This window comes from Dasypus novemcinctus, chromosome 21 (assembly GCF_030445035.2).
Source record: "Dasypus novemcinctus isolate mDasNov1 chromosome 21, mDasNov1.1.hap2, whole genome shotgun sequence".
NCBI lineage: Eukaryota > Metazoa > Chordata > Mammalia > Cingulata > Dasypodidae > Dasypus > Dasypus novemcinctus.
The window spans coordinates 86,587,587-86,598,157 of record NC_080693.1 but is presented as its reverse complement, the minus strand read 5'-3'; the positions used below and the strand labels follow the sequence as shown (position 1 = coordinate 86,598,157).

Below are 10,571 nucleotides of genomic sequence, written 5' to 3'. Positions count from 1 at the left end.
CTGCGCAGGAGCCAGGGTGCCCAGGGTGCCCGTTCTCGCCCCACCCTCCTCCCGGGCGGGCCCTCCGGAGGCAGCGGGGGCTGGGAGGACTCCTCCAGAAGCCCAGAGGTGTCCCCACCGGCCACGGGCTCCTGCAGCTGCGCCAAGGTGGCCCCCAGGCACTCGGTGAAGTCGGACTGCGGGACAATCCTGCAGAGCCACCACCTCTGTGTCCACCCTGCAGTTCTTTGCCCACTGCCTCACTCCCACTTGATTAACCGGGGGAGGCGCGGAAGCTGTGCTCCCCAAATGGTCTGGCTGTGGCACAAACACCTGCTGTGGACGACCTGAGGCCAGGCAGCAGCCAAAATCAAAACCACCCTGGAAACCAGTCGAGCTTGTTACAAGACAGAAATAAAGGAGCAGCAGTATCCCACTGTAACAAAACCACTGTGACTCGTTTTCTCAGCAAGTCACCAGGTTCTCCCGGGTCAATTAAGAAGTTAAAATCTTGGCAAATGGGAAGTGGATGTGGCTCAAGTGATAAGGCCTCCGCCTACCATATGGGAGGACCCAGGTTCGAGCCCAGGGAACTCCTGGTGAAAAAAAGAGAAAGCGTGCCTGTGTGGTGAGCCAGTGCCCATGCAGTGAGCTGAGTGCCCGCACAAGTGCCCGTGTGGTGAGCCAAGTGCCCACGTGAGTATGCACATCCTGAGCCAGCGCCTGTGCAAATGAGTCACGCAGCAAGATGACCATGCAACAAAGAGACACCCCTCTGAATCCTAGAGGAGAAAGACAAGACAAAAGAGAGATACAGAAGATCACACAGTGAATGGACACAGCAAAAACAGCAGGGCAGAGGTGGGGAAAAAATAAAATCTTTAAGAAAAAAATCTTGGCAAATGATAGTGTAGGAATTACTGAAACTCTTACCACCGCAAGTTTTTAAAAGTAAGTCTTTTTTCGCTTCCCACAAAAACTAGAATTCTAAAGGCATTCAATTTCTGTTCCTGAATTCCACTGGGGGGACCCAAGCCTGTGGCAGAACCCACCCTCTTCAGCCCACCTGAGCGAGGGCATGTGGCGGACCGAGGCTGCCAGGCACTGAGCCAGTCCTACTAGGTGGTCATCCATTGGCTTCTTCCACCAAGGACAACCCTACAGTTCCTCTTTCTCCCTCCAGGGCTTGCCAACCTTCCCAGGGTAGGAGCAGCAGTTAAACCGCACCTGACAAAAGCTATAGGCAGTCCCAGGCTCCCCTTACCTCAGAGCCCTGTGCTTTTTCATTTTAGGAGATACCAGGGGTTGAACTCCCTCGTACATGCGAAGCAGGTGCTCAACCACTGAGCTCTACCCCGCCCCCCTGTAGCTCTGTGCTTTTACTTAAACTAAAGACTAAACGAAAACTGCTCTTTTAAGAAAGAGCTGCATCTCTTTATTATAGCAAGACAGGACAAAGATTTCTGGGCAAACAGCTAAGATAAACACTGAATTACAACTCAAGTGAGGGAAGTATACAGTCTCAAGCATCATTGGAAATTTATTCAAACTTCTATGTAGAAGTATCGATTAGCATCAGCGCCGCCCAGGAACCGCCGCCCCGGTGCCCTGCGAGGTCCAAGGAGCCTGCGCTGGTTCAGCTTCCACTGCCACGGCAGGACCAAGGCACCTGGCGCAACCAGCCCCCAACGGGGCCCAGCGGCAGCTCCTGGTCCCAAACCAACCTGACCACGGCCCCCAGACCAGCTTCCAGGCCTTTCAACCTGCAGCCGCCTCCAGAGGTGACGCAGAGTCCAGGGAATGTTGGTTTTGGAACTGGTCCTTGCAAGAAGCTTCTCGCTGAGGTGGCTTCCCGTCCAGACCCAAGCCCAGCCCAGCAGCACGGTTAATGGCTCAAAGCACCGCTGGCCCCGAGTGCGGCGGGGACGTGGGTGGGCGCTGTCAGAGGGCAGTGGGGGCCACCGGCCACCCTGCGCGCCTCAGGCTCCCCACGCCACAGCCTAGGCTGGACACACGCCCTTCCCGTCCGAGGGCTCAGCACTGCCTGTTCATCGCAGGTCCTCTGCTCACACCTGATTTCTAGCATGGCTTTATCTGGTCATGAAATCTAACAAAATGGACAACTTTAGGATGACAAAATCTCTTTTAAGAGATCACTTTACAAGGCTTGAAAATAAGTGCCTGGGTTGGTCTTCAGCTACTACACGGTGTGGCTCGATGGGCGGGGTGTGGCGGGACCGTGGCCGCTGGCTGGACGCAGACGCATCCACACTCTGCCCCACTCTGCCCCCAGCCGGCTCCTCAGAGGGCGGCGAGCTCACTTGATGAGATTCCTCATGATGTTGAGGGAAGAGCCCCTGTACCCGGACCCGAAGTGATTCCAGTGGTTCAAGTAGTGAAAGAGCTGATACAGCTGGAGGCGCTTCTCAAATCCTGGGGCCCTGGGGATTTTGCTGTGGTAGGCAGAGTAAAAGGAGCTGCGGAAGCCCCCGAACATGCCGGCTATCGCCAGCTCGTACTCCGAGTGGCCGTAGAAAGAAGCTGGATCGAACACGATGGGCCCAGAAGAGTCCTCAGCTACGTTGCCTCCCCAGAGGTCTCCGTGCAGTAAGGCAGGGATGATCTCCAGATCCCGGAACAGCTCGGGGATCTTCAACTGAAAGACAGCGCGTCAGAGAGCAGTGTCACGTGGATGAGAACTGGACGTTTCCTGAACACCACTGGCCAGAACCCAGCGGCATCACTGTGCACAGACGGGCCCTGCTCAGGTAGCGGCCCTGGGATACGCCAGGCGCCAGCCAGCTGCCTCCACTGTTTCCCGCCCAGAACAGGCCCAGAGGTGGTCGCCCCTGCCTCGGTGCCGCCTCTGGGCAGGCAAGGGCTCCGCTCACCTGCAAAGCAGACCAGAGCTCGCGCGCCTCCCTGTCCCCGGACGCCTTCTCCACCATCTCCATCTGAGGCTGGATGCGCTGCTGGGCATAGAACGCGACCCAGTCCTTCTGCCAGTCGTTCACCTGCACGAGGGCAGCAAGAAAGGAAGAGAGCTCAGAGGGATGCCGAGCCCCAGGCAGTGACAAAGAAGGCGGCTCAGTCGAGTGCGCCCTGGGCACTGTGGACACCAGAGCGCGGAGGAGCGGCAGGAACCGGCTGTCCCGTCAGCAGGCCACACAGTCTCTAGCAAGCATCAGGTTTGAATTTCAAACCTTAACTTCAATTTTAAAACCTCAAAGAGCCTGGGGTCAGGAGGACCGTTGCTGCACGCACAAGTCGCGGCAGGCACAAAGCCCGCGTTCAAGGAGGGCGGCTACGCCCCAGTGAGCGCCAGGAAGCACCGTGCCAGGACGAGGCCTGCGTGAGCCTGGACAGCGCGAGGACTCCGCGTACGCCAGCAGCATCGGGGCCTCTGGACCAGGGCAGCGCAGGAAGTGGAGGCCCAGGAGACAGGGCTGCGGTAAGCCGGGCCTAGCGGGGTGGGCTCTGCGGCGGACGCGCAGCGCGGGGTGCAGGGGCTCGAGGAACCCAGGGCTGGCACGTGGGAAGGCCACAGGGAGGCTGCGGGCGAGCGCCCTACCCCAAGAACCAAGAGCAGCTCTGTCCTGGCAGACGATCTCCCGCCTTTCAAAACCCGGGTAGTGCCCACTGCATTCCCACGCCCACCAGGAAACTCAAAGGCTTTCTGGACTCGCCAGCCCACTCCCCCCGTCCTGAGAGCAGAGCTGCGTTCCCACCCCCCCCCATCGTGGGCACCAAGTACCATCCCCAGAGTTTCCAGGGGAGCCAATCGTAGAACCATGAAACGAAGCTATGATCCCTTTGCATTCTGCTGGCCTGAGTGTTTAACAAGTATAGTAAAGCTTTTTTAAGTTTCTAACTTTCACCAACCTTGAAATGCTCACCCTGCCCTCCTGGCCTCCCTCTCCATTCTCTGTGCTCACCCAGCAGGGGAGGCAGCGTCCCCCTCAGGCCCGCGAGCACGCACGGGAGGAGGACTACTGAGCCTCATGAGGAGGGCACGGTGTGCTCTCCCCACCGCACTGAAGCGCTGAACTGGGTGTGAAGCAGACGCAAGTCTCTGGTGCCGCTCACCTGGGGCAGGTATCCACAGCAGGTCACCACCTCAAAGCCAAACTGGTCCACAAAGGCGCGTTCCGCCTGCCCACCTCCTCTCCCTGGGAAGCAACGGGGAGCGGGGAGGACTAGTTTACTCACTCAGGGCCTGTTCCCACTCTCACTGCCCGCCCTGCCCGGGGCCTGGCTGCAGCGCATCCTTCCCCACCATTTCCTCACCCAAAGGCAACTGGTTTCCACTCAGAACACCAGGACGGAAGCCTGTACTGGCAGGTCTAGTGACCTAAGGAGGGAGCCGGTGTTCTCCGGGGCTGAGCACCTGCTTCCCAAGCACAACCCCCAGTGCCTCCTAAAAATAATCATCAACGGACACCAACTGCTTCCTGGGATGGCCCCAGGAAGGAGGCCGCTCTTCAGGGAGGAGAGCGCTACTCCATGGCCCACCAGGAGCGGACAGCTTTCGTGGCCAGCTCAGCACTCGCAGCTCTGAAAGGTGAACTGCTGCGCTTGGAAACAGCCTCAAACTCTTTGCAGCTCCACCTCGTTCCAGCAAACCCCAACAGACTGAGCCGTGCAGGGACAGACGGGCGGCCACACGGTGACTGCCTGCCCAGACATTGCAGTCTTCTCACGCCAGCTCCTCTGCTTAGCAGTCACGACACGGCCACACAAGACGATCAGATGTCAAAGGACACTAGCATCACACTAAGTGCAAAACAGGACAGACCGTGAGGCTGCCCTCTGAGCCTTGAGTATGACTGCTGTTTAGAAGACACAGCGGTCAGCGGTCTTGCTCTGCTTAGAAAGCCAGAGAAACGTCCACAATGCTTCCTTCCCAGGAGCGGGAGGGACAGCCACCCTGACACCGTGGGCATGGAGTCCAGCAAGGCCTCTCCCAGTGCTTCCCCATGCGTCATGTCGCACTGGTTCTGAAGTCCACCACCTCTGCTCCTCCCGGCACAGGTCTGAGCCTCCCAGCGCTGCAGCGTCAGCCCCTCGTGCCCGTGCTGGCTGAGCCCTCCAGGGGGTCCCTGCACAGAACTGCCCCCGTACCCACGGTGCTCTCCTCCTTCCGGAGGCTCTCTCCAAGCTTCCTGTTGTGGAGGTGCAGGTCTGCCAGCTGGGCTCCAAGCTTCGCCGCATGACTGTGAGACAAAAGGCATCATCCTCCTCACCAAGACCTGCAGGGACAACCCACGGGGCAGGGCTCCCGCCCCGGGAGGGCCGCATGGCACGGACATAAGCTGAAGGTTTTGAGGTTGCAACCTCCATTCTGGTGAGCAAGGAGAAAGGAAGGACCGTGGCAACTGATGGCCTTTCCCCAGCCTCACCCAAGGAGGCAGCTGGGCCGTGATCAGCTTCTCACCTTGGGACACCCCCTTCCTGCAGGCCTCTGGCTTGCAGAGTAGGTGCTGTTCATTCTGCAGACGCCACAAAGCTTGGGCTGTGCGGTTCCTGTATGACAGCCCTTGCATCATCCCCCAACTTCAACAAGCTTCAGGCATAGAGGAGCGACCCCAAGGAAGGGCCAAGCAAGTGGAGGGGACAGTACGAGGACACACCTGCTCAGGTAGCGCATGTCCAGATGCTCCATCACGAGCACGCTCCCGCCTCCGGGGGCGTCGAGGACCTGAATGGGCTGGGGTGCTCTCACCGTGTGTGTCTTCAGGATGGCAGCTAAACTCGCCATCTCGCCTTCAAACATTCTCCGGGCCTGTGGGGAGCAAGGGAGAGGAAGAGTAGAGAGAGCAAGACGCTGCTGGAAGGCCTCTGCACAGACAAGTCTCCCCCAGGGTCACAGCTGCAAAGCCAGGCTCTCCTGGGCAAGGGCGCCATAGACTCGCACAGCTTTCCAGAGGCACTTTTCGGCGGAGCCAGACCTGCAGGGGAAGGGGAGACCTGCACCTTGCAATATGGGACTTATTTTTATGACCTGGCTGAAACCAGGACTCTCCAGGAAGAGGAAAGAAGGCCACTCCTGGTTACAATGCCCTCCAACAGCCCCAGCACTGCCCTGCCCGTGGGCTCCTCATCTGCCGCCAACCCTCTGCCCAGTTGCACATACACATCAGTGGCCCACCCAGTGCTAGGCCCCTCCCAACCATCCTGAAAATCACCTCCACCCCTTCCGCCATCTCACCCTAAGTCATCCTGTCCCCAGCACCCACTCCTGCTCTTCTCCACACAGCAGCGCTCCCTGGAAGATGCAAACCCAACCCCAGAACACACTTAGAGCCTGCGCCTTCCTCACTCCCCTTGCCACAAAGGCCCTGCCCACTTTCCCACTATCATCCAGCCATGACCTGCATACACCCACACACCCACACACCCTGCTCCTCTGCCCAGCACCACCCCTGCGCGCGCGCGCACACACACACACACTCATCACGTGCTCCTGTCTTACAGCCTTCCTTTAGTCCCTCAAATAACCCGTCTTTTCCGGCTTCAAAGCCATCCCACGGTCTGTCACTGATGCCTGGAACTATATTCCCCCATCCTCTGCAGAGCCTGCTCCTTTCTGGTCGTCCTTCAGATTTCAGATTAAATATCAGCTTCTATTTCTCAGAGAAATCGCCCCTAACTCCCCAGATAAGGTCTGCTTTTAAAATATCCTTCTAAATAAAAAATTTACTGGAGTATACACAAAAAAGTATACAACACATAGATGTCCACCTTGATGAATTTTCACAAAGTTAACATATCCAGGTCACTATGACCCAGGTCAAGAAACCAGAAGTTACCTGCACCCCAGAAGCTCCCCCACCCACAAGGGTGCCCACTACCCTGACTCCGTCACCACACAGGTGTGTTTTGCCGGCTTTGTCATTCTGCTCAGACAGAACCTCACGGCCTTTTGGGCCTGCATCTTTCGCTCCACACTGTACTTGGACGTCCAGCCACACGGGCGCACAGAGGAGCTCGTCCTCAGCGCTGCACTGTGTGCACCAGGTGAACATTACAGGAGGAATGCACCCATTCTACGCCCCCAGTGCTGCTGGGAGCTTCCTTCTACTTATTCTCCTGCTTACGAACTCTGTAACCTTGGGCATTACTTATGCTCTCTGGACCTCAGCTCCTCGTCTACCTCGTCTAGTACTGATCTCGATGGCTTCCTGTCAGGATCAAATGAGCTAACAGCTAACACAGTCTAAACACTTGATAAACAATATTACTATCTTAGAGAACTAAAGTCAGTGAGAAGGAAGAAAAGAACTGTCTTAAGGATAATTTTTGGAGTATTCTCTCTGGAAGATAAGGGACACACAACTGGGCCTGCTACACTTCCTAACAGACCACTGGCCTAGGAGAACAAAGTACAGGAAAGTGTAAAGAATGCAGAGAAAAGGTAGGACCTGCAAGCCGGCTGCAGGCCAAGGCTCCTCAGCTACTTTCTGCTGCATGGTCCCGCGTTCCTAACTAAAAGGAAAAATACTCCTACTCTAGAGTAGAAACAACGTAAAATTAAGCTTCAGTTGGGGTGTAATGCAAAAAAGATCTAGAACTCAAAAAAAGACATGGGCAGAGTATGAGAGAAACCAACTACACAAGTATGCAAGGGGCAGATAAGAATAATCAAGAGGGAAAAAAACTGCTTAAACCTGGTCAACTCCAGCAGGGCCTACAAAGCAAAACAGAAAAGCAAACACAGTGTCCCCTTAAAAGTGTAGATGCTTTTACCTCCAAGAGACAAAGCATAACCGACAGTCTTGTTTTCAATATAGCTCAGCAAACGTCTGTCCTGTGGCCAATATATTTGCATAACTCACACTGAATATTCCAAAGCAAGCTGGAAAAAAACACGTTTGGAACTATGTAACGGAAGAACTCAAAGGACCTTAGATGAGGAAGGTTAGCAAAAAGAAAATGGAATTCAATGGGGGAAAAATAGTGACTAAGAACTTGAAATAATGGCAGAAGAACGATGTTTAAGATGCATTACTAAGTAGAAGCGTTTTAGCAATGGATTATGGTAGCACAACATTGTGACTGTAATTAACACCACTGGATTGTATATTTGGAAGTAGTTAAAATGGGAAATTTTAGGTTGTACATGTTACCAGAATTAAAATTCTTTAAAACCATGGACTGTACAATACAAACAGTGAGCCTTAATGTAAACTATGCACTATAGTTAATAGTGTATTAATAACTATAAATTTGTATCATCAATTGTAACAAAAGTACCACATTAATAAAAAGTGTTGCTAACAGGGAAAACTGTGTGAGGGAGGCTATATGGGACTCTACTTTCTCCATGTTTCTGTTAACATGCAACTTCTCCAAAAAAGGACCTGAAAAAAAGAAAGAGAAAAAAGCATCACTAAGTGGTTCCATTTTAACCAGGAGAATCTGCTTCCCCTGCAGTCAACACGGTTTTGAATCGTTTCAAATGGTAGTGAAAGGAGAACTATAGAGAGATCTGAAAAGGAGCACGGAGCAGCCCTGAAGGAGAGTGCAGGAGGGGCGCCACTGCTCCACTTTGGGGGAATTCAAGTAAAGAGCACCTTCAAGGACTACCTGACAACACGCTATAAAAGGAATGAACAGGATGGCAGAAGGCTGATGCGTGGAACAAAGACTTGAAGGCTGGTCTGGGAGATAGCAGCGTGTCAGGAGTGTCCCCCATCACGGATGACAGGATTCATTCACCAGGCGAAAATTAAAATAACTGCAAGAATGGATTATGAGGACAGGATAAAAGCACAGGCAGGGTCTGTGACACCTAGGATCTAGTTGCGGTGAGCGCCTTCAGTCCCAGGGGAAACAAGGCATCGCGGAAGGAGCCTTCCCGCCGAGCCCTGCAGCCAAAGCCGGCAAAGTGACACCAACGAGAGACAAGGTTCCATCCCCTCCACGCCCTGAGAAGGAATGCACAAACAAACGGAAAGGAGCCCGGGTGTTCAATGGCTTTTCGTAATTCGAAAAGAGTTTTGATCTCCGCAAGGTCAAATCTCCTCCCAGACTGGTCTCTTCTACTGCCTCGTCCTTGTTCAAAACTCACCGAACATTCTGGATTTTCTTAAAGTAGCTGCCACAACGCACTCGAAAAGAAAACACCCGCCCTACCCACCACGGACGCTGCGGGCGCAGCGGCTCTCGGCCCACGCGGGACCGCGGCTCCAGGGGGTCGAGGCTGCAACCGCAGAGCAGAGCCCGGGCCCTGCCCCGGCCCAGGGCTAAACGGGGTCGCCAGGTGCCCCCGTCCGCTGCGGACCCCAGGCCCCCGCCCTCGAACCGCCCGCGGCCTGCAGACCCGGCCCGGGACCTGGAGCCCGGCCTCGGCCTGGAACTCGGACGCCGCCCCCGGCCGCCCGGCGCCCTGACCTCCGCCTTGGGGTTCACTTTCACGAACACCCGTCCTCTGTCCGTGTCGTAGCTCTGGCCTTGGCTAATGCACCCGCCCCCCGAGTGGCCGGTGGCCTTGACGGAGCCGCAGCCCAGCTCGCGCCGCAACAGCTCCTCCATGTTGGCGACGCACGCCCCCCTCACGGCCGACGCACGCCCCCCTCACGGCCGACGCACGCCCCCCTCACGGCCGACGCACGCCCCCCTCACGGCCGACGCACGCCCCGCCGGAGGATGCGCGCGAGGCTTGGTGACGTCAGGGTGGGGGCGGGCCGGGGAGACGCGCGAGGATTGGGTGAGAGGCTAGATGACGTCACGTGGGGCGGGCCCGGGATCGGGGAGGGGTCATAATGCGAGGAACTTCCAGGGCAACTCGAGAGATTTGTGCCTCTTTCTGCTGTCCCATCCCCGCTCGCTGCTTTGCTGGCCCCGTGGCCCGTGGGGTGCTGCCGGGAGGGTCCGTCTCTCACTGCCCGCGCCCCTTGCCCCTGCCCCTTGCCCCTTTCCCCTGCCCTGGTCCCTGCCCTGCCCCCTGCCTGTCTCCCCTACTAGACTAACAGTTTTTGAAGGGCGGAAGGATGTCTGCTTAACTTCCCATTGTTTGCCAGGGCCAGTAGAGTTGTGGGCATTCAACTAAACAAGAATGTATTACAACGATGGATGGATGGATGGTTGCAAGTTGATGGTTTAAGGAATAAGAGCAGATGAAGAAAGTTCTGTTTGCAGATTTGAACCAATCTTCCTGCTGAAAACAACTAGAAAGTCCAATTGAAAAATTGGGGGGGGGGCGTTAATTTCATGCTTCAAACTCTTAATTGTACATTAAGTACTACATAAATTTGTCTTTAGGAGATCAGTATTAGACCTGGGGCAAAGTTATGTCATCTGAACTAATTTGGAGAAATAATAACCTAGCCATTCTGCTTACAAATATCAAAAAGAGCTGCACAGTTAGAAAATAGGAAACTCCCCTTCTCACTTTGTCGACTCACTATCGGGTTAACTGTTGTTTAATCTTTAACATTTACCCTTAAGATAGGTTAAACATGTTACCAAGATACTACGCAAGAAATTACATATTTTGTATAAGTGGTCCTTGGGTGGCACGTGATAGAAAAGAGAATACACTGGCATCACACAATAAACTATCATAGGTTATAAAAACTGGTCAAAGTCAA

General features: G+C 55.1%; 1 protein-coding gene across 3 annotated transcripts; it reads right to left on the bottom strand.

Moving 5' to 3' along the window:
* Window positions 1–1,391: 1,391 nt before the first annotated feature.
* On the bottom strand, window positions 1,392–9,576 carry FN3KRP (fructosamine 3 kinase related protein). Of its 3 annotated transcripts, XM_058284967.2 has the most exons (7): window positions 7,726–9,270; window positions 6,188–6,244; window positions 5,610–5,761; window positions 5,101–5,192; window positions 4,066–4,148; window positions 2,871–2,993; window positions 1,392–2,635 (listed from the first exon to the last, which is right to left on the bottom strand). In XM_058284967.2, the coding sequence occupies exons 3-7, from the start codon at window positions 5,750–5,752 to the stop codon at window positions 2,297–2,299; spliced, it is 780 nt and encodes a 259-aa protein (XP_058140950.1). In that variant the 5' UTR covers window positions 5,753–5,761; window positions 6,188–6,244; window positions 7,726–9,270; the 3' UTR covers window positions 1,392–2,296. The 3 variants fall into 3 exon arrangements, with proteins under 3 accessions (XP_058140950.1, XP_058140948.1, XP_071066964.1); XM_058284965.2 differs by lacking the exons at window positions 6,188–6,244; window positions 7,726–9,270 and adding an exon at window positions 9,373–9,576; XM_071210863.1 differs by having other exon boundaries at window positions 6,188–9,270.
* Window positions 9,577–10,571: the final 995 nt, after the last annotated feature.

Excerpts from the sequence above, each read along its gene's own strand:
- FN3KRP (XM_058284965.2), bottom strand. The coding sequence starts at position 9,513 with ATGGAGGAGCTGTTGCGGCGCGAGCTGGGCTGCGGCTCCGTCAAGGCC. Across the intron at positions 4,149-5,100 it reads GAAGGAGGAGAGCACCGTGG|GGAGAGGAGGTGGGCAGGCG; the intron begins GTACGGGGGCAG and ends GTTGCTTCCCAG. Across the intron at positions 2,636-2,870 it reads AGCTCTGGTCTGCTTTGCAG|TTGAAGATCCCCGAGCTGTT; the intron begins GTGAGCGGAGCC and ends GCTGTCTTTCAG.